Source organism: Oratosquilla oratoria, chromosome 12 (genome assembly GCF_046742065.1).
Source record: "Oratosquilla oratoria isolate Oo_2021 chromosome 12, ASM4674206v1, whole genome shotgun sequence".
NCBI classification, from domain to species: Eukaryota; Metazoa; Arthropoda; class Malacostraca; order Stomatopoda; family Squillidae; genus Oratosquilla; species Oratosquilla oratoria.
Genome location: NC_134788.1, coordinates 57,463,203 through 57,490,603, shown reverse-complemented (window position 1 = coordinate 57,490,603; position 27,401 = coordinate 57,463,203). Strand labels below are relative to the sequence as shown.

At 38.9% G+C, this 27,401-nt stretch overlaps 1 protein-coding gene across 3 annotated transcripts; it reads right to left on the bottom strand.

Moving 5' to 3' along the window:
* LOC143031835 (uncharacterized) lies at window positions 1–27,401 on the bottom strand. 3 transcript variants are annotated; one of them, XM_076196171.1, is made up of 2 exons: window positions 27,257–27,401; window positions 1–4,506 (listed from the first exon to the last, which is right to left on the bottom strand). In XM_076196171.1, the coding sequence occupies exons 1-2, from the start codon at window positions 27,297–27,299 to the stop codon at window positions 3,518–3,520; spliced, it is 1,032 nt and encodes a 343-aa protein (XP_076052286.1). In that variant the 5' UTR covers window positions 27,300–27,401; the 3' UTR covers window positions 1–3,517. The 3 variants fall into 3 exon arrangements, with proteins under 3 accessions (XP_076052286.1, XP_076052288.1, XP_076052287.1); XM_076196173.1 differs by lacking the exon at window positions 27,257–27,401 and adding an exon at window positions 26,707–26,832; XM_076196172.1 differs by lacking the exon at window positions 27,257–27,401 and adding an exon at window positions 26,543–26,694.

Sequence of the window (27,401 nt, the reverse complement as noted above, 5' to 3'; positions counted from 1 at the left end):
CTTTGTCTCAAGTGACCCCTTTTATCACTACAAAGGAGAGTGTGGGAGGCAGAGGGACAGTGCACAAAGAGGTCATGAAGCTAATAGAGGTCCAGTCATCCCAAGCCACCCTGGATCCCTAAAACATGGTTCATTAAAATATGGGCCTACATCCTCAACTTACCTCTTTCATTGGAACATCCTTAGAGTGTAAAAATTTCAAACAGAACCATACATACTCTATTAACATTTTCAACATGTGCAGGTTCCTTCTAGCTGAAATTAAATCCTCTGTGTTATGCATGTGGTCGAGTGGTGGCATGCATAAAAGTGTTCTAGGGTATTAAAAATATGTACGTAGGTTTCTACATCTAATTAAGTACTTTCATATACAAGGACTTGGACACATAAATGGAGCCCTGTCTATATAAAGCTGTGAATATTTTTCCACATTAATGTCACTGCGCTTAGTTCATGTCCACAAGCCCTACAGGGTCTAAGCACAACAATGTCTCTGCTCCAACTGCCTGCTGGTGGGAACTATGCCGTGACGTCATGGCGTCAGCATGGCAAAGGTAATGGATGAGATGTGCATCAGCATCCTAGCCTGAATTATCCTAGCTAGATCATTTATCACACATAGTCCCTATGCTCCGTTACACATGGGATTAAGTGTCTCCTATCCTGACATGTGTTTACAAATATATGTGTGTCATATGCCTATGGGCGTCTATCTTGATCGTGCCATACACGCGAGGAATTCAAATACCCTGATCTGAACACATATGCCACACTCTGGTGGGATATATTAAATACTACAGTTGCAGATACAGCAATTTGCTACATCTTAGCTCTTTACAGGCCAAATGTATTTATTCAGGGCCTAACAGACTAATAATAGACCTGTTCACATAACAACTTTTTCATATTTTCATACATTACTGTACTTTTTCCCATGCTTTTTGACTTGAAAAAGCAAAAAATCACATTCATTTTTATCTAGGATATATGTAAGCATTGCCAATGAAGGCCAAAGTATTTTGCTATCTATCTTAACAAAGGGGACAATTTTAAGTCATTTCTGAGCATATTTTGTGGTATAATTTTTTTTTATCTAAGAGCAACAAATTAGGTACCAAATGAATAAGCAGGATCTACTTTACATTTATCAACCCTTAGAAATGATGAATTTTCCAAGTGACTTATCACAGATATGAAATTGTCAAAAACTCTTCTTCTTTTTTTTTTTTTTTTTTTATTTATTTTTTTTTTTTATTATTAACCTGGAGACATGGTTTTTGCATGGAGCAAGATAGAGCAACAAAATAGTTATCAAATTACAGCATTTTAATGCTCTTTCAAACATGTGCAATCTGATCAACATTATACAAAAATGGCATGTTATTCATAATAGTTACAGAGAAATAACAAAATTCCATACATTTGACATATATCAAAGTGGAAAGTATAATTTTGCAACAAGTCAAACCATCAACTGAATCTACCAAAATAATCATGATTACATGTACCAAAATTATGTTACACAGTCATTTGTTTGCTTCTTGAAGCTTTTGAAGCACCATCTGTTGTATTCCACAGATTGGAGGAGATATTCCCTCTGCTTGGGACCTGTGGTGATGACATTTGCAAAATCACTCATCATTTTAAATCCACGCTCAGTGATTTCATTACTCAGAGGTTTCTCACATATTCCAAGGCTTTCTTGTAGTCCTCCTTCTCTGGCCATGATTCAACATGATCCAAGAGCCAGTCAGGTCTAGTGCTGAGGATGTGTAACAGAAGGCGGGATTCAGGACCAATGAGATCTACTCGTGTGGTCTTGGCTGTCACCTTCTGAAACACAGGTTTTCCCTTTCTGAAGCTCTCGGAAATCTAGTCATGACCTAACATGCAAACTTTCCTCTCAGTCCCCTGGTCCTGGTAGAACCTAATGTCCTCATCTTTCTTCCACCTGGATAACAGTCTGTTGTCCTCTATATCCTGGACAGCATCTGGAGCTCCTAGGTTGGGCAGGCTGTCCAATTCCAACACAAATGCACTCCTCTTTCCTCCAGGGATACTTGCTCTTCATTAGTGCTCTGTGTTTGTCATGGAGTTTCATACAATTCTATTCTGTCTGGTCACTGTCTTGATCCTAGCCATCTGCCAGAATGGGATCATAGCTTCAACCATTTTATAGGAAAAGTCTTGAACCAAGGGTTTCCCTATATTTTCTGGTAAAATTTGGAAAAAATGGAAGTACTGGAATGCTTGTCTGTTGGCGGGAAGCTGGGAACCACTGATGGATGCTGAAGGGCATCCAACCAGGAAGGTTTCAGCGAGATCTGGTGGACAGCCAACTTGATGCTTGCTTGTGGGGGTTCTGAGACATCAACCATATGTACTTGTAGCTCTTTGCTTAATGCCATTGTGAAGTATCTTGTGGATAGTTTTCTGGATTTGGATTGGGTTTCAGTGTTGGCCTTGCTTTTGTATTGTTCAGTATTGCCCAACATCATTAACAGGTTTCTGTAAACAATACAAAATAAAAAGCTAAAATTATGTATGAGTTTTTGGTCTAAATTTACTTAAAATTCATACATCCATAAAAAAAAAAACATGTTCCCAGGTTAGCAAAAAAGCCAGGATTTTCAACAATTTCATATCTTTTAAAATTCACAGGGGAAAATTCATCAATTCTAATGGTTCCTATATGTAGATTCTGTTCTTCCATTTGGTACCTAATGTATTGCTCTATCTTGTATAAAAAATTACATCACAAAATATGCTTAGAAATGCCCCAAAATTGGTCCTTTTTGGTAGGACAGCAAAAAAATTCAGCCTCCATGTGGCAATGCTTCCATACATCCTAGATGGAAGTGGATGTAATTTTTGGCTTTATGAGGTCAAAAAGCATGGGAAAAAGTACAGAAACATATGAAAATATGAAGAAGTTGTTTTTTGAACAGGTCTGATTAAAAAGAGGTAATAATCTTTCAAATAGTCAGTTGTATAATTCCTACTCCAGGTATGTATCATGTTTTTGAATAACTATATACATCTTCTGTACAAGTAAAATGTAACAGCTAATCAATATGAAGCAAATGTCATGTAAAAATTCATCTTATACAGTTTAACACACCCTTGGAGCATCATACATGAGTCCAGATTGCTGCTCCTTGCTTTCAGCCTAGATTGCTACCCCTTTCTTTCTCACCTCTTCCCCCCTCCCCTGCAAGCAGACCAAGTTGGGGCACAACTTGAATCTCACAGGCATCACCTCCCTCACCATCCCTCCCCCATTTTTTCTCACACTTAAAGCAAGCTATTATTATTGGCGCCCAACATTCATTCCTAAATAAACAAATCCTCTCCATCAGAGTTTGCTTCAACCAGCCTAATAGTCCTAATGTGACATTTGATATGAGGTTTCCTAATGAAAGCTTAGCCGCAAATGTCAAACTTGAAAGGCTTCTCTCCTGTGTGGGTCTTCATGTGCCATTTGACACACTTCCTTATGAAAGCTGCATCACAAAGGTCACATTGGAAGGTTTCCTGTATGGGTTGCTATGTGGTTTTTGAGATGATGCTTGTGTCTGAAAGCTGCAATGCAACGGTCACACTGAAAAGGTTTCTCATCTGTGTGGGTCGCCATGTGACTTTTGAGATGATTCTTTCCTCTGAAAGCTGCATCACAAAGGTCACACTTGAAAGGCTTCTCTCCTGAGTGCGTCATCATGTGATATTTAAGAGCAGTCCTTTTTATAAATGCTGCATCACAAAGGTCACACTTGAAAGGCTTCTCTCCTGAGTGGGTCATCATGTGATATTTAAGAGCAGTCTTTTTTATAAATGCTGCATCACAAAGGTCACACTTGAAAGGCTTCTCTCCTGTGTGGGTCATCATGTGATGTTTAAGAATAGTTTTATTTCTGAAAGCCGTGTTGCAAAGATCACAATTGTAAGGCTTCTCTCCTGTGTGGGTCCCCATGTGATGTTCAAAGTAACCTTTCACTGTGAAAGCTGCATTGCAAATGTCACACTGGAAAGGCTTCTCTCCTGTGTGGGTCCTCATGTGATATTTAAGTTTACATTTGTTTAGGTAAGCTGCGTCGCAAAGGTCACACTGGAAAGGCTTCTTTCCTGTGTGGGTCGCCATGTGACCTTTTAGAGTATTCTTTCTTGTGAAAGCTGCATTGCAAAGGTCACATTTGTGAGGCTTCTCTCCTGTGTGGCTCATCAAGTGATAGTCAAGGTTAAATTTTCTTGTAAAAGCTGCATCGCAAAGGTCACACTGGAAAGGTTTCTCTCCTCTGTGGGTCATCAAGTGATAGTCAAGACTACTCTTTTGTAGATAAGCTGCATCACATAGGTCACATTTGTAAGGCTTCTCTCCTGTGTGGGTCATCACATGACGTTCAAGACCAGCCTTTCTTTTAAAAGCTGCATTGCAAAGATCGCACTGAAAAGGTTGCTCTCCTGTGTGGGTTGCCATGTCTCTTTCCAGAACACTCTTCCCTCTGAAAGCTGCAAAGGTCACATTTGTAAAGCTTCTCTCCTGTGTCTGAGATTTTTTTTTTAATCAAGTCTACTTGTAATAGTCAAGGAAAATAAAAATATAGTAACACAGAAAAAAAGCATGCGTAAATAACATAATCCACCATTACACTAGTGGCTGCAGTGGGATGGCCCACAAGTACATTTTGACAGCCTGGATTTGGTGTAGTCAGAGCTGTTTGAGGAGGCAGATGACAGATTAGATAGTTATTGCTAAGAGGTGTGTATGTTGGTAAGTTTAGCATTATGTGTGAGACTGTGATGGGAGATTTACATTGGTTGTTGTTGTTGTCGTTCCCTAGACTGTCTGTCCAAGCAGTCCCATCTCCCCAAGGAATGCTACAGCCGAAACTGGGTTTTCCCACAAGTCCTTTATAGAGTGTATGTTGTGCTGTTTGCGTGCATGATTGACACACTTCCTTATGAAAGCTGCATCACAAAGGTCACATTGGAAGGTTTCCTGTATGGGTTGCTGTCTGGTCACGGTCTTGATCCTAGCCATTGGTAAATGGAGGGGGATATTTCCTGTCAATAGGTGGGCATGTGCGAGACAGGGAAGTCTTGTTCTTGTGTGTACTAGTTTTTTCAGAATGTCAGTTATGTTCATTGGAGGGTAGCCATATATGGGGTTTAATTGTAGGTGTGAGGTAGGGACGTATCCTCATGCAAACAATTATAGCAACTACATGCACTGGGTACTAGGCAGAGTTATCAATCAATGCATTTATGTGCCATCCATTGGTGACATGAACGTCACTGCCCATGTCTTTGTTATGGGTGGTGTACTTCTTGTGAAGTCGTTTGCTCTACCACCTCTAGTTTGTGCTTTCACATATCACATTTTTGTTGTACTGCATACAAATTCATGTGTTTTTCTAATATCTTACAATGGCATAAGGCAGAAAAAAAAATACAGAACATTGATGGAACTAAATTACTTTGATAATAAAATGCACACATATCATAGTTTAGCAGACATTTTATTTTCTATTTTATTTTATGATCTTCAGTACTTTGCCTCCAGAATGTCACACAAGTGCAACCAGTGGAAATCCTGCATCATGCTGGGGTTCCACTTAGTCTTGGTAATTTCTCTCCATCCCAGTAATATTTTGGTGGAGCCTTTCTCCATGCTCATTACTCACTGCTCCAAGGTTCGGAGGGAAGAAGTTAATGTGGGAGTGGAGAAGAGAATTTTTGTGATATTCAGCACCACATATTCTCAAAAAGCTGTAACAACTTCTAGATACACTCTTGGTAATCTAGTATTACCAAGGAGGCCACGGCAGATTAACTCAAATGCTTCCCATGCTCTCAGTTCCTTTCAGGTAAGAAACAGTGGCAGATCCAGGGGGGGCAGGGCTAAAACCCCCTCCAAATTTGTTCTTTCGTTACCTCATTGCAGAGGTCAAGAAACCTGCCTCGTGTGTACTGGTACTTGTCAGATTTTTTTTTCCAGGATTTAATAAAAACCTTCAGTGAGAATACTTATTGAGGATAAATCTTTAAAAATGTAAGATTAAGTATTAATTTTGCCCAGTATATTGAAAGAAACTCAATCAAGTAAGAACATATACTCCAATTTATATTAAAAATCATTGTATTCATGCATCTGTTTAAAAGCATCATCTATATTTACAAAATCCAGGTTAGCCCCTACCCCCCAAATTTTTATTCTGGATCTGCCACTGGTAAGAAGCTCCTTAGAGTCCTTATTCTTCAGAACCTCTTGGATCTAAGGTGTAATGAAGATGCCCTCCTAGAGCTTGGAATAGAGTGCACAAGTGTTGGAAGGTAGCACCATTTCTGTCCATGACCTTCACGAAATTCTTGATTAGACCAGAGGATTCTCTTGGATACTGTTCACCGTGCACGAAAGTGCTCATAGACCCTCAGTCCTTCAGCTTGTAGTGCTTAGACACAGCCTGACATTCCAAATACAGAGAAAGCAACAGTACTTTGTGAAACCCGCTTGCATACCTTTAAGGAGCCCAATGACCTTGAGATCCCTGCAGAGACCCCACTAGTACTGGCTGTTCTTGACAGCTTCCAAAGGCACTCCATATTATCGTATGGCTCCTTCAGATGGACCAAGTGGGCAATGAGGATGCTGGGGTATTTTTTTTTTTTTTAGACAGATCACAGTTCCTTGAAAAAAAAAAAAAAAAATCCTAAATAGGATTAATCTAGTAGCCTTGAATGCATTACTCATTTACAAACACATATACATGCATATCTAAAAAACTAGAGGTAATGAGTAAAAAATGGTTTCACATCTGAAAGCAATACATCAAAATTAGGCTAGGACAACTATTTTACTCCTTGCCTCAATTTCTCTGTAAATCAGAGTAACCAATATAGAATTGATTGATCTGTAGTTGTGTATAGATGATTTATCACCATTTTTAAATACAAGAATAATGTTTGCCTACCCCCCTCCCCCCAGAAAATATAGAAATGAATCCAGTGTCAACCAACTTACCAAATACTTCTGTTAAGTGCTCACATATTTCAAATCTACATTTAACATTTGGAATTTTTCATGTGAAGTAGGGGGTTTTGTAGCTTTAAGTCTACCTACATGACTATGTCTTCCTAGCTAATGCTGATGTTAGTATCTATCTCCTTCCCTATGAAGTTGTAAAACTCAATCAGGTACCACATCTAACATCTCCTTTATAAATACTGAAAGAAAATACTTCCCAATATCATGTTATTCCCCATCTTCCAGATGTTGACACCTAATGAACACAACCAGCTGGGGAGAGGGGAACCAATTGAAAACGTTGCTTTTCTTTTTCTTTCCTTTATTAAACTTAGATATCATTGCTACTCTAAACCAGGCATAATCAATTTATATCAACAGTGCACACACTGTTGAAAGGTGTGTGTTTATTTACCTAGTTGTATTTTACAGGAAGGGGAGCTATGCTCGTGGTGTCCAGCCTTTGTATCTCGCAGTGTCTAGTTTGCTCTTAAATTCATGAATGGTTTTTGCACACACTATTTTTTTGTCCAGTTTGTTCCAAGTGTCCACCACTCTATGTGGAAAACTGTTCTTTTTCAGATCTCTTCTATAACTATGTCTTTTGAGTTTCTTCCCATGTCCTCTTGTGTTTCTTCTGTGCCAATTTAACGAGTTCTCTCTATCAAGTATTTCTGTGTCCTTCATGATTCTATAGATGGTCAGTAGGTCGCCTCTCTCTCTCCTGTGCTCCAAAGTCGGTAACTCCAATCTAGCCAGTCTCTCCTCATATGACATGTTTGAAAGTGCAGGAGCCATTTTTGTGGCTGCTCTCTGGGTTCTTTTGGTTTTCTTTATATTCTTTTTGGTACAGTACTACCCATCTGGGGTATTGGCTGCATGTTATTGTAACTAAGTAGCTGATACTTCAGGGTCTATATGGGGTGCCCCTACAGACCAGAGCCACGCATCATTTAGTCTGTGATAGAGGAAATTTCTGTTCATGGAGAAATGATGATACTTTTATATACGACTGTCCCTCCGTTATGCTGTCCCCTAACCCCTTGTTACTGTCCTGTACCATTTCTCTGAATATTCATTTCCTTTTTTCGGCTACCTACCTACCCTGTCATGGGGGAAAAGAATACTTGAGTCGTAAAAGGCGACAAAAAAGGGATGGAGGATGGGATTAGGAGTCCTACTACCTGTAGCCCCGAAAGGGGACATTCCTAAAAAAACAAAGTACTGTAAAGGCATAAGAGGGTCTGGGAGTTTTCCAATCAGTACCCTAAGGTTTGGGTCTTTTAATATGCGTGGATGTGGTACAGATGAGAGTAAAAGGGAAGAGATAGGCAGTATGTTTGTGAGAAGAAAGATGGATGTACTGGCTTTGAGTGAAACTAAAATGAAAGGAAAGGGCAACTGTGAGTTTGGGAGTGTAGCTGGGAGGTACTCAGGAGTGAAGAGGGGACGAGGGAGAGAAGGGGTGGCTATACCAGTAAGTGAAGAGATAAGTAAGCGGGTAGTGGAGTGGAAGGAGGTGTCATCAAGGTTGATGTGGATGAAGGTGAAGCTGGGAAAGGAGATGTGGGTTTTTGTAAGTGCATTTTTTTTTTTTTTTTGCATCCGACCTAGATATGGATCAAAAGGTCTCCTGTCGGCATGCTTTGCCTTTGTAATCCTTTGTATAGGCCTGGTAGCAAAAAGGAAAGGGAGGCTTTTTGGATAGATATAAATGAGTGCATAGAGGGATTAGGGAGAAATGTCAATGTAGTTGTATTGGGAGACCTAAATGCTAGGGTAGGAAATTAACCAATTGACGGAGTGATTGGGAAGTATGAAGTTCGAGGCAAAAATTGTAGTGGAGAATTGATGGTGGAGATGTGTCTTGAAAGAGAGTTGATGATAGCAAATACAGTGTTTAAGAAGAAAGTCAAGCATAAATACACATGGGAGAGGGTGGTGGATGGAAGGGTGGCAAATAAATCATTAATGGACTATATAGTGGTGTCCAGGAGTATGGTAGGAAGAGTTAAGGATGTACATGTTCTAAGGGGAGAGAGTGGGGGAATATTAGATCATTTCCTGGTGGAAGGTAAATTGAGAGTGGAGAATAGGTGGAGAAAAAGGAAAAGGGCAGAAGGTAGGAAGGTACTTAGAGTGAACTGCTTAAATGAGGAAAAAAAGGAGAATGAGTATAAGAAGAAGTTGAGAGAGGAGTGGGAGAGAGTAAAGGATAGAGTAGAACTAGGAGTGGAGGAGGAATGGGGATGGTTCAAGGAGGGAGTCATAAGGTGTGCAAAGATGGTGTGTGGAACAAGGAGGGTGGGAGGAAATAGAAAGAAGGGTAGTGAGCGGTGGGATGAGGAAGCAAAGCAGGGTGTAGAAGAGAAGAAGGCATGCATAGATTGGCTACAAATTAGGATGAGGGAATTGTATGAGAGGTACAAAGTAAAAAGAAGGGAAGTTATGCATAAGATAAAGGAAGCAAAGAGGAGAGCAGATGTGAAATGGGGAAAGAGTATAACAGAAAATTTTGAAAGCAATAAAAAGATGTCTTGAAGGGAAGTTAAAAGAGGAAGAGGAGGTGAATCAAGTAGAGAAGAAAAGGTAAAAGGTGCAGATGGAAAGATGATAATGGAAGAGAAGGCAGTGAGAGGAAGGTGGGAAGAGTACTTTAGGGAGTTGCTAAATGTGAAGGAGGATAGGGAGGGAAAGGTAGTTGCAGTGGGAAGCGCTAAGAAAATGAGAGTGGTGAGGAAAATGGAGGAGAAATAGGGAAGGATGAAGTGAAAGCAGCTGTTAAGATGATGAGAGCAGGTAAGGCACCTGGGTTGGATGGATGCCATGCAGAGTGTCTGAAGAAAGGAGGTACAGTGATGGTGGACTGGTTGGTGAGGTTATCTAATGTTTGTTTACGAGAGGGTAGAGTGCTGGAGGAGTGCCTGTACAGTTCCGCTTTAAAAAGGAAAGGGGGGCAAGTGTGAGTGTAGTAGTTACAGAGGGATTAGCTTATTGAGTGTATTTAGGAAGGCTTATGGGAGGGTCTTGATTGAGAGGATTAGGAGGAACAGAGGGAGATTGGTGAAGAACAGTGTGGTTTTAGGATAGGTAGGGGATATGTAGATCAGATTTTTGTGTCAAGACAGATATGTGAGAAAGCTATAGGAAAAGGAAAGGATGTTTTTTGGGCTTTTATGGATCTGGAAAAGGCTTAAGACAGGGTAGACAGGAAGGCACTGTGGGAGGTACTACAGATATATGGGATAGGAGGAAAGCTGTTAAGAGCAGTCAAGAGTTTTTATGAGAGTAGTAAAAAGTGGGAGGTGAGCCAGCTGTTGTTTGCTGACAACACTGCGCTTGTAGCAGGATCAGAGGAGGGATTGAGGAAGTTAGTGACAGAGTTTGAGGTGTGTGAAAGAAGGAAGCTGAAGAGAAATGTGGGTAAAAGTAAGGTGATGAGATGTACAAGGGGAGTGACAGTAGGCTGGAAGTGAGCATTAAGGGTGAGAAACTGGGGGAAGTGGATAGTTTCAGATACATGGGTGCGAATGTCACAGGAAAGGGAGGAGTGGGGGTGGAGGTAGAATGTAGATTGAGAGAAGCGAGTAAATGCCATGGTGGATTAAAAAGTGTAATGAGAAACAGACATCTGGGAATGGATGCTAAGAGGAGGTTATATGAAGGAGTGAGTGTGCCAACAGCAATGTATGGGGCAGAAACATGGAACATGAGAGCGGAAGAGAGTAGGAGTATGAATGTGTTTGAGAAGAGGTGTCTGAGAAGTATGATAGCAGTTACTAGGCTGGATAGAGTGAGAAATGAGGAGGTGAGGAGGAGAACAGGGGTGGAAAGGGAACTGGGAGATAGGGTTGATGAAAGTGTATTAGGATTGTTTGGACACATGGAAAGAATGAGTGAAGAAAGATTAGTAAAAGAAGTGTGGAAGGCGGAGGTGGAAGGAGTGAATATGAGGGGGTGTCCTAGGATGAGATGGATGGATGGGGTGAAAGGGGCTTTACAAAAGAGAGGAATGTCTGTGGAGGAAGGACGGGAGAGGACAGAAGATAGGGGTGAATGGAGAAGGGTTGTGTATAGATGAGGCTGTGATGCATGAGGGGGAGTGGGTGGTTGGTGGGGGGTGAGGAAGTATGTATGAGAAAAAAAATTGACGTAGCCCGAAGGGATTTCTCCCCGTCTTCTCCTTTCCTGCATGAGAGGATGGAGAGGGGGGGTCGCCGAATTTATGAAGCGGCCTTGCTGTGGATGTGCTGTGTCTTGCGACACTGCTTCTGACCCAGGGCAGTGGACAGGATGCAGGGATGACCTGTCATCCAGGAGGTGCCAAGATAGGAGGGAGGGTGGAGGGGAGTGGAATATATGGGAAATGAAATGGGTGGGAGTGATTTCTATGCCTTTTTCTTTTTGGCTACCCCCTGTGTAAGGGGGAAAAAGCCTTTAGTGTATGTATATATGCTTTTTGGTACTGGGTGACCACAATATTGCCGCATATTCTAGTCTAGGCCTTATCAGTGTGACTAATATTTTTTAACCACTTCTTCGTCCAAATATGTATATGCCACTTTTATTGATCTTAGCAAGTTATAGGATTCTCCGATAATTTTGTTTATTTGTTTATCAGAGGACAAGTTGTTTGAGATAATTACTCCCAGATCTTTTTCAGATCCCACTTTCTTTACCTCCTTAGTTCCAATTTTATATTGTCCTGATATTCTATTTTTACTTTTTCCAAACTCCATTATGCTACACTTCTTAATATTGAAGTCCACTTCCCATTTCTGACTCCACTTTCAAACCTTATTCAGGTCTTCCTGTAGTGATTCACAATCCATTCCATTTTTTACTTTCCTTAACAATTTAGTGTCATCTGCAAAGAAGCTCATGTAACATTCCACATCATCATCCATGTCATTCACATAAATAGCAAACATTATTGGAGCCAATACAGATCCTTGCAGAACTCCACTAATCACCTCCTTCCAACCTGAATATTTTTCTCTGAGTACTACTCTCATCTTTCTACCATTCAGGAAGTCCTCCATCCATTTTAGCAGGTTGCCTTGTATCCCTCCTATATGTTCCAATTTTTTAAATAATTTTTTATGTGGTACCTTGTCGAAAGCTTTTTGTAAGTCCAAGAAAGCACAATCAGCCCATCCATCCCTTTCTTGCACTATATCTATTAGTCTTGAGTAAAAACATATTAAGTTTGTGGTACATGATCTTCCCTGTCTGAACCCAAATTGTCTTGGGTTTATTATATTATTTTCTTCCAGGTGTTTTACCCATCTATTCTTGATAATTTTCTCACAAATTTTGGCTATAGTGCTTGTTAGTGAGACCGGTCTATATTTAGTTGGCTCTTCCTTGTTTCCTCGTGTGTGTGTTTCTATTTACTTAGTTGTATCATACGGGAAGGGAGCTATGCTTGTGGTGACCCTTCTTTGTATCATTCAGCATCAAGTTTTTTCTTAAAATCTTGAATAGTGTTTGCACACACTGTTTCTTTATCTAAATTATTCCAGGTATCCAGTACTCTATGTGGGAAGCTTTTTTTCAGATCTCTTCTATAGTTATCCTTTTTGAGTTTCATTTCATGTCCTCTTCTTTTTCCATTGTTCCATTTTAGTAAATAATTCCAATCTAGGATTTCCATTCTTTTCATGATTCTATAGTCAGCAGATATCCTCTTTTTCTTCTTTGTTCCAGAGTTGGTAATTCCAGTTTGGACAATCTTTGTTTGTATGTTAATTTAGAGAGTGTTGGTGCCAACTTTGTCATAGCTCTTTATATTCTTTCTAATTTCTTTATATTCTTTTTAGTTATGGGTGTCCATAGTATTGCTCCATACTCCAGTTTTGGTCTTATTAGTGTAACTAATATTTTTTTTAATCATTTCCTCATCCAAGTAGTCAAATGCCACTTTCATTGACCTTATTGAAGTTCACTTCCCATTTTTGAGTCAATTTCCAGATTTTGTCCAGGTCTAACTGTAATAATTGACAATTCTCCTCTGTTCTTAATTTCTTTAGTATTTTTGCGTCATCTGCAAAGAAATTCATATAACACTCCACTCCTTCATCCATGTCATGTGTGTGTGTATTTTACCTAGTTCTACCTAGTTGTATTTTACAGGATGAGAGCTATGCTCATAGTGACCCGTTTTTCTCTCCACATCCAGTTTGTTCTTAAAATCTTGTATAGTTTTGGCACTCACTATTTCCCCGTTTACTTTTTTCCAGACATTAATCACTCTGTGTGGGAAGCTATTCTTTTTTCAAATCTCTTCTGTAACTGTCCTTCTTTAGCTTTTTCTCATGTCCTCGTTTCTCTTCTGTCCCATTTTAATAAGTTGTCTCTATCAAGAACTTCCATCCCTTTCAGAATTCTGTAAATGGTCAGTAACTCACCTCTTTCTCTTCTCTGTTCCAGTGTTGATAGATGTAATTTATCCAATCTATGTTTGTATGTCATTTGAGTGTAGGTGCCATTTTTGTTGCTGCTCTTTGAATTCTAATTTCCTTATGTCTTTTTTTTTTGTACTAGGTGCCCATAGTGTTGCAGCATACTTCAATTTAGGTCTTATCAGTGCAACCACTATTTACTTTACCATTTCTTCATCCATGTAGTCGAAGGCCACTTTCATTGATCTTAATAAGTAAAAAGTCTCTCCAACTAGTTTATTGACATGTTTATCAGGTGTCAAGTCACTTGAGATAATCACTCCCAGGTCCCTTTCTGAGTTGACTTTTTTCACTTCTTTGGTACCAATTTTACAATGACCCAATATTCTAGTTTTGCTTTTTCTAAATTCCATTATACTACATTTCTTAATTTTAAAGTTCACTTCATATTCCGTCTAGGTCTTCTTGTAGTGATCTACAGTCTTCTTCTGTGCTTACTCTCTTAAGTAATTTGGCATCGTCAGCAAAGAAGTTCATGTAACACTTCACTCCCTCGTCCACATCATTTATGTATATGGCAAACATTAAAGGAGCCAATACAGAGACCTGCGGGACGCCAATAATCACATCTTCCCAGTTCGAGTTTTTGTCTCTAAATACATACATACATATACCAAGACTTTTTCCCCCTTACAAGGAAGGTAGCCAAAAAGAAAAAGGCATAAAAACCATTCCCACCCATTCCATCCCTAAATACACTCCACTCCCCTCCACCCTCCATCTTATCTTGGCACCTCCTGGATGATGGGTCATCCCTGCATCTTGTCCACTGGCAGTCTTGCAAGACACAGCACATCCACAGCAAGGCCGCTTCATTAAATCGGCAACCCCCCCTCTCCGTCCCCTCATGCATTAAAGGAGAAGACGGGGAGAAATCCCTTCAGGCTGCATCAAATTTTTCTCACATATACTACTTCACCCCAATTCCCTACCCATTCCACCTCATGCATCACATCATCCATATACAACCACTCTCCATTCACCCCTGTCTTCTGTACTCTCCCATCCTTCCTCAACAGACATTCCCCTCTTCCCCAAAGCCCCTTTCACCCCATCCATCCATTTCATCCTAGGTCGCCCCCTCATGTTCACTCCCTCCACATCTGCCTTCCATACCTATTTTACTAATATTTCTTCACTCATTCTTTCCATATGTCCAAACCATCCCAATACTCTTTCATCCACCCTATCTCCCAGTTCCCTTACCACCCCTGTTCTCCTTCTCACCTCCTCATTTCTCACTCTATCCAGCCTAGTAAAATCCATCATACTTCTTAGACACCTCATCTCAAACACATTCAAACTCCTTCTCTCTTCCTCTCTTGTGTTCCATGTTTCTGCCCCATACAGTGCTGTTGGCACAATCACTCCTTCATACAGTCTCCTCTTAGCCTCCATTTCCAAATGTCTATTCCTCATTAAACTTTTAAATCTATCAAGGCATTTACTCACTTCTCTCAATCTACATTCTACCTCCACTCCACCCTTTCCTGCCACATTCACACCCAAGTATCTAAAACTATCCACTTCCTCTAGTCGCTCTCCCTTAATGCTCACTTCCAGTCTGCTGCCACTTTCACCCCTTGTACATCTCATCACCACATTTATCTTCAACTCCCTTCTTTCACACACTCTCCCAAACTGTCACCAACTTCCTCAATCCCTCATCTGATCCTGCTACAAGCGCAGTGTCGTCCGCAAACAACAGCTGGCTCACCTCCTTTTCTCCATTTTCCTTAAACATCTCCAATCCGTGATCCATCACCCTTGCATTTACCTCTCGCATCACCCCATCCATGTATAAGTTGAACAGCCAGGGCAACATAACACATCCCTGAAGAAGTCCCACCTTTACCTCAAACCACTCACTCTCTCCATTTCTAATCCTGACACACACTCTACTACTATCGTAAAAACTCTTGACAGCTCCTAGAAGCTTTCCTCCTATCCCATATATGTGCAAAGCCTCCCAGAGTGCCTTCCTGTCTACCCTGTCATAAGCCATTTCCAAATACATAAAAGCCCAAAAAACATCCTTGTCTTTTCCTATACCTTTCTCACATATCTGTCTTACTATGCAACCTCTACCTGTCCTAAATACACACTGCTCCTCACCAATTACTCCCTCTCTTCCTCTCCTAATCCTCTCAATCAAGATCCTCCCATAAGCCTCCCCAACAACACTCAACAAGCTGATCCCTCTGAAACTACTACACTTACACTTGTTCCCTTTTCCCTTGTAAAGTGGAACTATACAGGCACTCCTCCAGCACTCTACCCTCTCTCCAGCAAACATTAAATAACCTCACCAGCCAGTCCTCCATCACTGTACCTCCTTTTTTTAGACATTCTGCATGGTATCCATCCAGACCAGGTGCCTTACCTGCTCTCATCATCTTAACTGCTGCCTTCACTTCATCCTTCCTTATTTCTCCTCCATTTTCCTCACTCATCACTCTCATCATCCTAGCACTTCCCACTGCAACTATCTTTCCCTCCCTATCCTCCTTCACATTTAGCAACTCCCTAAAATACTCTGCCCACCTTCCTCTTATTGCCTTCTCTTCCATTATCATCTCTCCATCTGCACCTTTTACCTTTTCTCCTCTACTTGATTCGCCTTCTCTTCTTCTCTTAATTTCTTTCCAAAACATCTTTTTATTACTTTCAAAAATTTGTCATACTCTTACCCCATTTCACATCTGCTCTCCTCTTTGCTTCCTTTATCTTATGCTTTACTTCTCTTCTCTTTTCTTTGTACCTCTCACATGTTTCCCTCGTTCTGTTTTGTAACCAATCTGTGAAAGCTCGCTTCTTCTCTTCTACAACCTTCTTTGTTTCCTCATCCCACCATTCACTACCCTTCCTTCTATTTCCTTCCGTCCTTCTTGTTCCACACACCATCTTTACACACTTTGTGACTCCCTCCTTGAACCATCCCCATTTCTCCTCCACTCCTAGCTCTACTCTATCCTTCACTCCCTCCCACTCCTCTCTCAGCTTCTTTTTATACTCCTTCTCCTTTTCCTTTTCATGTAAAGTGTTCACTCTAAGCACCTCCCTACCTTTTGTCTCTTTCCTCTTTCTCCATCTATCCTCCACTCTCAACTTACCTTCCACCAAAAAATGATCTGATATTCTCCCACTCTCTCCCCTTAGCACCTGTACATCCTTAACTCTTCCTATTATTCTCCTATCTACCACTACATAGTCCATTAATGCTCTATCTACCACCCTCTCCAACATGTACTTATGCTTGACTTTCTTCTGAAACACTGTATTTGCTATCATCAACTCTCTAGACACATCTCCACTACGATTCTTTCCTGGAACTTCACATTTCCCAACCACTCCGTCAATTGGTTCATTTCCTACCCTAGCATTAAGGTCTCCCAATACTACATTGGTGTCCCTCCTTAATCCCTCTATGCACTAATTTAAATCTATCCAAAAAGCCTCCCTTTCTTCTACACTCTTCTCACTACCATGCCCGTATGCACTTACAAAAACCCACATCTCTTTTCCCAGTTTCACCTTCATCCACATTATCCTTGAAGAAACCTCCTTCCACTCCACCACACGTTTACCTATCTCTTCACTTACTAGTATAGCCACTTCTTCTCTCCCTTGCCCTCTCTTCACTCCTGAGAACCTCCCAGCTACACTCCCAAACTTACACTTGGCCTTCCCTCTCAACTTAGTTTCACTCAAACCCAACACATCCATCTTTCATCTCACAAACATACTACCTATCCCTTCCCTCTTCCTCTCATCTGTACTACATCCACGCACATTTAAAGACCCAAACCTTAGGGTGCTGGTTGGAAAATTCCTACACCCTCTTATGCCTTTACTTTGGGGCTACAGGGAGAAGGATGCCTGGTCCCAATCCCTGTCCCGTTTTTCTCGCCTCTTATGATTCAAGTGGGAATACTTGGTGGCAGTATTCTTTTCCCCCCACCACAAGGTAAGTGAAACAAGGAAATGAAATTCAGAGAAATGGTACAGGACAGCAAAAAGGGGTTGGGGGACAGCATAACAGAGTGACAGAGTTTCATCATTTCTCTGTGAGCAGAGTCCTCCTCTATCACATACAAAATGATGTGTGGCTCTGGTCCATAGGGGAGCCCCATATAGACCCTAAAGTATCAACTGCATGTTACTTTGCCATAACAACATGCAGTCAATACCCCATTCCAGTATCTTACCTTGTATTCCTCCTATTATTTCAGTTTTTCTTATTAGCTTCTTATGTGGTACTTTGTCAAAAGCATTCTGCAAGTCCAAGAAGGCGCAATCTGCCCAGCCATCTCTCATATTATCTCTATTAATCTTGAGTAAAAACATATTAAATTTGTGGTACATGATCTCCCACGTCTAAAGCCAAATTCTTTAGGGTTTAATATTTTATTCTCTTCCAAGTGTTTGATCCATTTACTCCTGATAACCTTTTTGCATATTTTTGCTATTGTGCTTGTAAGGGATACCAGTCTGAATTTTGTAGGATCTTCTTTGTTTCCTCCTTTTTATATTGGTACGATGTTTGCATCTTTCCAATCTTGCAGTACCTTTCCTTCTTTGAGTGGGAAATCTATCATCTTGTATAATTTGCCCATTAGTTCATCTATACACTCTTTCAATATCCAATTTCCAATTCCATCAGGTCCATGTGATTTCCTAACATCTAGGTTTTTTATTTGGTCTCTTATTTCTTTGTGTTAACTTAATTTCTTTCATTTTAGGGGAACTTTCTCGTTGTCCATCTTCCCAAATTTGTAAGCTCTCAATTGTAAAAACAGTCCTGAAATGTCTGATCATAACTTCAGCCATTTCTATGTCATCTACATGTTCTTTATCTCCTTCACGCACTTTTACAATTTCGTGTTTGTCTTTTAATTTATCATTTACATATCTGTAAAAGAGTTTAGGTTGATCCTCTCATTTGTCTATAATATCCTTTTCTTAGTTTCTTTTTTCTTTCCTGCATATATTTACATATTTATTCCTGAGTTTTATCTATGTTTGCCATTTGGATGTTTTATTGTCTTTTTCTTTTCATCTTTTCCAGGCTTTGTCTCTTGTCTTTAGCCTCACTGCACCTTTTGTTATACCAGCTCTTTATATAAATCTCTTTTTGCTTCCTCTTTCATACATATTTATCAATTCCTTCCTTGTACTTTTCTTTAAATACGTTCCATTTGTCTTCCATCTATGTTTCCTCTTTGGAAAATTGTGTGTGTATTTACATCGTTGTATTTTGCAGAAGAGCTTTGGTCATAGTGACCCGCAGTTGTATCTTTCCGCATCCAGTTCTTTCTTAATATCATGTATAGTTTTAGTACTCACAGTTTTCTCTTTCAATTTGTTCCATGTATCTATTACTCTGTGTGGAAAGCTGTTCTTTTTCAAGTCTCTTCTGTAACTGCCCTTCTGTAACTGTAGGCGTCATGAGGAGCAAGTGGATTCACGACGCTGCCATATCGGCGTCTTGATTATATTTATTGTAGTCGCCCGTGTTTTTACATTCTCCCAAATGCGCCCTGAATCCCATTCTCTGTGGTTTTCAAAATTCGCGGGTGAAGGAGAGAACGATCGATATAAGCGGCGACTATATTTTATGATGCGAATATTATTACGTTACGTCATACGGCTGGCATTGGCTGCTGCCCGCGAGATTTAAGTCCCGTACTGAAGTGGTTAAGCAACTTCTTATGTGGTACTTTGTCAAAAGCTTTTTTTAGGTCTAGAAATGCACAATCAGCCCATCCACCTCTTTCTTGTATTATATCTATTAGCCTTGAATAGAAACATATTAAATTGGTGACGCATGATCGTCCTTGTCTGAATCCAAATTGCCTTGGATTTAGTACGTTGTTTTTTTCCAAGTATTTTACCCATCTATTTTTGATAATTCTTTCACAAATTTTTGCTATTGTACTTGTTAGAGAGACTGGTCTATAGTTGGTAGGTTCTTCTTTATTTCCTCCTTTATATATAGGTACTATATTTGCTTTTTTCCAATCTTCTGGAACTTTTCCTTCTTTCAAGGAACTGCTTATTATGCTATGTATTTTGTCTGCCAGTTCATTCCTGCATTCTTTCAGAATCCAGTTTGCTATTTCATCTGGTCCATGTGATTTTCTGACATCAAGATTACTCAATTGTATCAATATTTCATTCTTTGATACTTCTATTTTTTCTATAGGGGGGACTTTCTCTTTCCATTCAATCTCTTCAGGTTGTATGTTCTCCCTTGTAAACACTGATTTAAAATGTTTGTTCATTATTTCCGCCATTTCCATTTCCTCAGTGTATTCAACTCCCCCTTGTCTTAATTTCTCCAAGTCCTGTTTGTTTTTCAGTTTATTGTTTACAAATCTGTAGAATAGTTTTGGTTGATCTTTACATTTTTCTATGACGTCTTTTTCATATTTTCTCTTTTCCTCTCTGCACGTTTGTACATATTCATTTCTATAACTGGTATATATTTTCCATTTTTCAGGTCTTCTGTCTTTTTTCCATCTGGTCCAGGCTTTGTCTCTTTTGTCTTTTAACTCCCTACAACTTTTGTTGTACCAGCATTTTACATATTCTTTTTCTTGTTTTTGTCTTGGGACATACTTTTCCACTCCTTTTTTGTAAATTTTTGTCAAAATATTCCATTTCTTTTCCACTGATGTTTCTTCTTTGTATATTTCTTCCCAGTTTCCTTGTTGAAAGAATTCTCTTATTTTATCAAAGTTTGTTTTTTTCATACATCATTCTTCCTTTTCTATATTAATAATTTCTTTTGGTATATTTTTCTTCATTAAGTTCCAGTTCAATCAATATGTGGTCACTTTTACCTATTGGTGTTTTATATTCAATCTTGTCCACTATTCTAGGTTCAGATGTAATTAATAAGTCTAGTCTTGATGGTTCTTCTTCATTTCTATACCTAGTGTTCTCCTGTATCCATTGTGTCATTGTGTGGTCAATAATCATCTCAAGTAGAGCGTTTCCCCATGAGTCGTCTCCACCCTTTACTGTCATTTCTTCCCAGCAGATTTCTTTGCAATTAAAGTCGCCCATCATAACTATTCTTCCTCCATCTTCCATTATTTTATTTAATGTTATCTTTGTGTCCTCTAACATACTTTTATGTTCACTCTCCTCCCATGAGGCTGTTTTTGGAGGCACATAATTTATCACAAATTTTCTGCTCTTCTTATCTCTGTCTTCAACTTCTATCATAATCATCTCTACTGTATTCTTTCCATATATGACACCTTTCACGTTTATATCCTTCTTAGTCAGGAACATAACTCCACCCCCTTGCTTTTTCTCTCTGTTTCTAATCCAATAATTGTATGCATCATGTCCTACACTGTTGGGTGGTAGTGGGCCTTTTAATTTTGTTTCTACAATTCCCATTATGTCTGGTTCTTTTTCCTTCAAATAATCATTCAGCTCATTCAATCCTGTTATTAATCCATCTATATTTGTGTAAGACACTCTTAGTTTTCTGCCACTTCCATTGTGTTCTCTGTTTCCCTTATGTTTCTCTTTTGTATGTCGAACTTCCTTAGTTTCATGTTCACTACTCTCCAATAGAATCTCTCTTTCTCTGACTCCGTTCTGTTCTCGTTTTTTGCCTTAGCTTCCAGTCTTTTCTGCTTTTCTTCCTCTCTTTCCTCTTTATTCATTTCTCTTTTTATCCATATCTTTTTGTATTGTTCACTTGTTGCTAGTTTCCCTGTTTTGGATAAGATATTCTCTGCCGTTGTTTGTGACTTGAATTTAATCTTAATTGGTCTGGTCTTGTCTGTGCTATACTTTCCGAGTCTAAATTTCTCTTCGATTTGTTTCATAATTTCTGGTTCATCTTCCTGAACTGATTCTAGTAATTGGCTTACTTTTTCATTTTCCTCTTTGATTCTTGTGGTTCTATCTGTGTTGTGTTTCTCTTCCATTCCTAATATAATTATACATTTCTTCTTGTCTGCTAAATCTCTTACTATATTCTCCTTTTGTCTCATCACTTTAATAACTGAGTCTTCAGTATGTTCTTTCAATTGCTGTTTGACTATGTCAGTGAATGAAACCTTATTTCCTTCTTGGGTTTTCTTCCAATTTTTACTTTCTTTAGCTATTGTCTCTCTGTTTTCTTTACTATTCTTCTTCAATTCCTCATTCTCCACCTTTACATCTCTTAACTGTCTTTTTAGGTCTTCTATTTCATCAGTTAAGTTTTTATTCGCCTTTTCTAGTTCTTCCAATCTTTCAACCCTTTGTAAAATGGTGTTCATATGACCTAACCTACTCTCCAAGTCCTCGATCACCTTATCAACCTTCTTCTCTAGTCTTGTCAGTCGGGGGGGGTTTGTGTCCCCCCCACTCTCTTTAAATCCCTTGAAAATATTCTCATCACTTTCTACTGTATTGTTCCTATCTATACTTCTAATCTTTACATTCTTATTAGACATTCCGTCGTCCTCCAGCTCGTCTTGCGGTCGCTTGTTTACTTTTCGGCGGTCTGTTAGGGCCAAGTCCTCTACTTCCTCATTACCTTCCATTTCCCCAGCAATCCCTCCCCTTCTCCTCTTTCCTTACTTTCCCACTACCCCACGAGCAATTTCCCCCCACCCTGTAAATACAAAAAGGCACTTCTCTTTGCGTTGGGATCCACAATCTGCACTTTTCTTCAGAACGTTCTTCAAGCCGTCCGTTCGTTGAAAGTGTGTGTGTGTGTGTGTATTTACCTAGTTGTATTTTATGGGAAGGGGAGCTATGCTTGTGGTGTCCCGTCTTTGTATCTCTTTTTATCTAGACTTTTTAAATTCATGTATCATTTTTGCACACACCACATTTTCATCTAACTTGTTCCAAATGTCTATTATCCTGTGGGGAAAGCTGTTCTTCTTTCTGTGTCCTCTTGTATCTCTACTATCCCATTTCATTAGATCCTCTCTATCAATAATTTCTATGTCTTTCATGATTCTATAAATACCTGGTAGTTATCAAGTCTCCTCTCTTCTTTGCTCTAATGTCTGTAGCTCAAGTTTTGCCAGTCTCTCCTCATATGATAATTCTGAGAGCATTGGTGCCAATTTTGTAATTGCTCTCTGTATTCTTTCAAGTTTTGTTATACATCTTTTTTGTACTTGGTGACCACGTCATCACTGCATACTCCAATCCTTTTTGAGTTTCATTGCATGTCCTCTTGTTTTTTCTCTGTCCTGCTTTAATAAGTCCTCTCTATCAAGGCATTCTTTTCCTTTCATAATTCTGTAGATGGTTATTAGGTCCCCTTGTTCTCTTCTTTGTTCCAGGGTTGCCAATTCCTGTTTGGCCAGTCCTTGTTCATATGTCAGGTTTGCAAATATTGGCACCAACTTTGTCGTTTCTCTTTGTATTCTTTCTAATTTTCTTACATTCTTTTTTGTACTGGGTGACCATATCAGCGCTGCATATTCCAGTTTTGGCCTTATCAGTGTTTGTAATATTTTCTTGATCATTTCCTTATCCAGGTATTCAAAGGCAACCTTTATTGATCTCAAAAATGTAATTACATGTTTCTCCAACTTTTTAATTTATATATTTATCTGGCGACATGTCTTTGGTGATGATTACTCCTAGGTCCCTTTCAGAATTTACTTTCTTTACTTTTTTCCATCAATTTTATACGGTCCTGTTATTCTCTTCTTGCTTTTTCCAAATTCAATTATACTGCACTTCTTGATGTTGAATTCTACTTCCCATCTCTTGCTCCACTCTGACACTTTGTTCAGATCCCTCTGCAATACGTCACAGTCTATTTCGAAGTTTATTCTCTTGAATAATTTTGCGTCATCTGCAAAGCAGTTCATGTAACTTTCAATGCCTCCGTCTATGTCATTTACATATATAGCAAACATTATTGGAGCTAGTACTGACCCCTGTGGGATGCCACTACTCATTTCTTCCCCTTTTGAATATTTGTCTCTGAGCACCACTCTCATTTTTCTTCCATATAGGAATTCCTCCATCTAATTCAATAGTTTTCCATCTATGCCTCCTATTGTTTCCAGTTTATATAGTAATTTTCTGTGTGGTACCTTATCAAATGCCTTTTGTAAGCCCAAGAATGCCCAGCCTGCCCAGCCATCCCTTTCTTGCAATATATCTATCAATCTTGAATAGAAATAAATCAAATTAGTGGTACATGATCTTCCTTGTCTGAATGCAAATTGCCTTGGGTTCAGTATATTATTCTCCTCCAGATATTTTGTCCATCTATCTTTGATCATTCTCTTACAAATTTTGACTATTGTACTTGTTAGGGACACCGGTCTATAATTTGTTGGGTCTTCCTTATTTCCCCCTTTACATATCAGCACTATATTGGCATTTTTCCAGTCTCCTGGTAGTTTTTTTTCTTTTGTCCAGGTCTGATTGTAATGAATCACAGTCCTCTTCTGTTCTTACTTTCTTCAATATTTTTGCGTCATCTGCGAAGAAATTCATATAACATTCTACTCCTTCATCCATGTCATTTATGTATATGGCAAACATGACTGGAGCCAGCATCGACTCTTGTGGAACACCAATTATCATTTCTTCCCATTTCAAATATTTGTCTCTAATTACTACCCTCATTTTTCTCCCAGTCAGGAAGTCTTCCATCCATTCTAATAATTTACCTCCGATGCCACCTATTGATTCTAATTTTCTTATTAATTTCTTGTGTGGTACTTTGTCAAATGCCTTTTGTAGTTCTAGATAGGCACAGTCTGCCCATCCATCACTCTCTTGTATTATATCTATTATTCTCAAGTAGATGCAGATCAGGTTTGTTGTACATGATCTTCCTTGTCTAACTCCAAATTGATTTGGGTTTAGTATAGATTTTTCTTCCAGGTGTTTAACCCTTCTACTTTTGATAACTTTTTCACATATTTTAGCTACTGTGCTTGTTAGGGAGACCGGTCTGTAGTTAGTTGGATTTTCCTTGTTTCCTCCTTTATATATTGGTACAATGTTTGCATTTTTCCAGTCTTGTGGTACCTTTCCGTCTTTGAGCGAGCATTTGATTATAGTGTGCATTTTATTTGTTAATTCTTCTATGCATTCTTTCAGTATCCAATTTGCAATTCCATCCACACCATGCGATTTTCTGACATCGTTTTGTTTATTTGGTTGCTGATTTCCTTCTTTGTTACAGTTATTTCCTTCATGGGGGGGGGGGAGGTTCTGTGTGTGTGTGTGTGTTTGTATTTACCTAGTTGTATTTTACGGGAAGGGGAACTATGTGCGTGGTGTCCCGTCTTCATATCTCATTTTATCTAAACTATTTTTAAATTCATGTATTGTTTTTCCACACACCACTTTCTCATCTAACTTGTTCCAAATGTCTATTACTCTGTGAGGAAACCTGTTCTTTTTCAGATCTCTTCTATAGCTGTCTGTCTTGATTTTCTTTTCATGTCCTCTTGTATTTCTATCATCCCTGAGTGACCGGCGTTCCTCCAGGATGCTCCCCTCACCTGTCCATCAAACATGTGTCCTGTCCAAATACATAAAAAACATGACCTGCCCACATGACCTAACTTATTTGTCATTCTTAGAAAATATACGAAGTGTGTATCGCTAGAAGAAATGTATGGAAATATATGATAACATGTTTATTTAATAATTTCTTCCTTTAATATGAATGTAATTAGAAATCCAATTAACTAAGTCATTCCTAGGATATGTACAAAATATTTGTTTATTGCTAAAATAAATGTTTGGAAATGGAAGACTTCATGCTATAGTGCTAACGGGAGGTAGACCTCACGCTATAGTAACACACACACACACATATACATATATATATATATATATATATATATATATATATATATATATATATACATATATATACATATATATATATATATATATATATATATATATATATATATATATATATATCATGTATGATTTTATTTAATGTTACAAACTCCCCCCCACTATCAGGAGGCTAGGATGGTGCCCTTTGCAGAGGACTTTGTAGTGTGTTTTTTATTGAACCATGCCCTTGGTTCAACATCGCCAGTGGTAAAGTTCGAACCACCATCCCCTCGATTTTTGCTGCAAGTAATGATGCCCTAACTCACTTTGCCTACGAGCTTCCATATTCATACATACACACACACACACTCTCACACACACATATATATATATATATATACATATACACACATATATATATATATATATATAATATATATATATATATATACACACACTTTCTAAACAGATATGTAGTAGCACATCTGTACATGACACACAGTCAGAGAAAATAAACTTCGAATGAAAGATTCTATATTTCGGCTCTCAACTGTAGGTCTCTTCTATACCTAACCTACCCTCTCCTTAATTTATTTTTTAAGGACAGACTTAAAGATCTTTGAGTGGCATTTGTATATTTTGTTTCTTGTAATTAATGTGAGTTTTGTGGCTCGCCACTGTACTTTTTCCGATCCAGCATTCACCCCACACAAAAAAATATATAAATATATACCACTGTGACTGTGGGTGGAACTGTAATATATAATTTCTTGATAGCTAGATTTTTTAAATATACTGAGCCACTTACCACAGTATCTCATTTGCTTCATTTAGGGCACATATACAATGCTTAGATAATGTAGGATCACTAATCCAATATCCTTTTCATTCTCCACTTTATTTATTTATTTATTTATTTCAAAATAATGCATATTCATACTAGGTCTTCTTTTGAGCATAGCTTTGTACTCTGTTTAATTGAGCTTCAATCGATATCTAGAATTATTATAAAACATCAGCATATAATGTAAAGTACTTCCCAATTCTTGGAAGGTTATCGTTATTCGAGATACTTTCACTATACTTTGTGTTTCCTGTCTAAAATTTCCCCCCTACACAAGTTTGAAGCACTGGGCTTTTTTCAATACTTTATTTGGTCTCATTACTGATTACAGCATTCTTTCTAAAGTATCTAAAACCTTTAATTGCTACAACTATGATCATGATGATGTCTTTAATTTACTGGTATTATCCAACCACTTACCCTACTGTCGAACTTTACAAATAACTATATCGTTGCCTGTATGGCTTCCTTCTTTGTTTACAATTTTCGTAACACTTCGGTCTCGCAAATGACTCAAGAATTTAAAATATTCTTGCAACTCTGCAAGATCACTTATAGAAATTGCTTTATGTTGTTATCCTTACCCAAATAATAACAAAGACAACTGTAACCGGAAGTTTTATTGAGGAGCCGACCTCTGCCACGTCACTCCTGCAAATTTCTCAATCTCGTCTCTCCCATCTCGCGTCGTCTACTCCGTATCACACTTGCTCCATCGCTCATCAGTCGTTCGCACTAACGTACCTGCCCAATTCCACTTCCTCTCTTTCATCGCCTCCACATTACATTTCACTCTAGTCTGCTCTCTCACACAACTTGCTCTATTTCGGTCTCTCAGGGTTATTCCCATCATTGATCTCTCCATTCTCCTCTGTGCAGTCTTGGCTTTGTTTCCATCGCCTTCATCAGTTTCCAAGTCTCACACCCATAGATTATTTGATTGCTGGCAGAATGCATTTATTGTAAATGTTACGTTTCAAACATTAAGGTAGAGAGCATCTCAGGATTTTTATTATACTTACGAAACATTTTCCAACCAATTGTAATACGTCTTTTTATTTCGTTATCATGATCTTGTGTCACTTTCACCATCTGGCCTAAATTATTATACTGTTCGACTTCTTTGAGACTCACCATCGACTATGACCTCTTTACTTTGAGCTTTCGTGTTGAACATTACTCCTCCTCGTCGTCTCCTTCACTCACCACACGCCGAACATCCAAGATATGCCGCGGCACCCCCTCGACAGAGACGTTGTTTCGTGAATTCCCCTCGGTC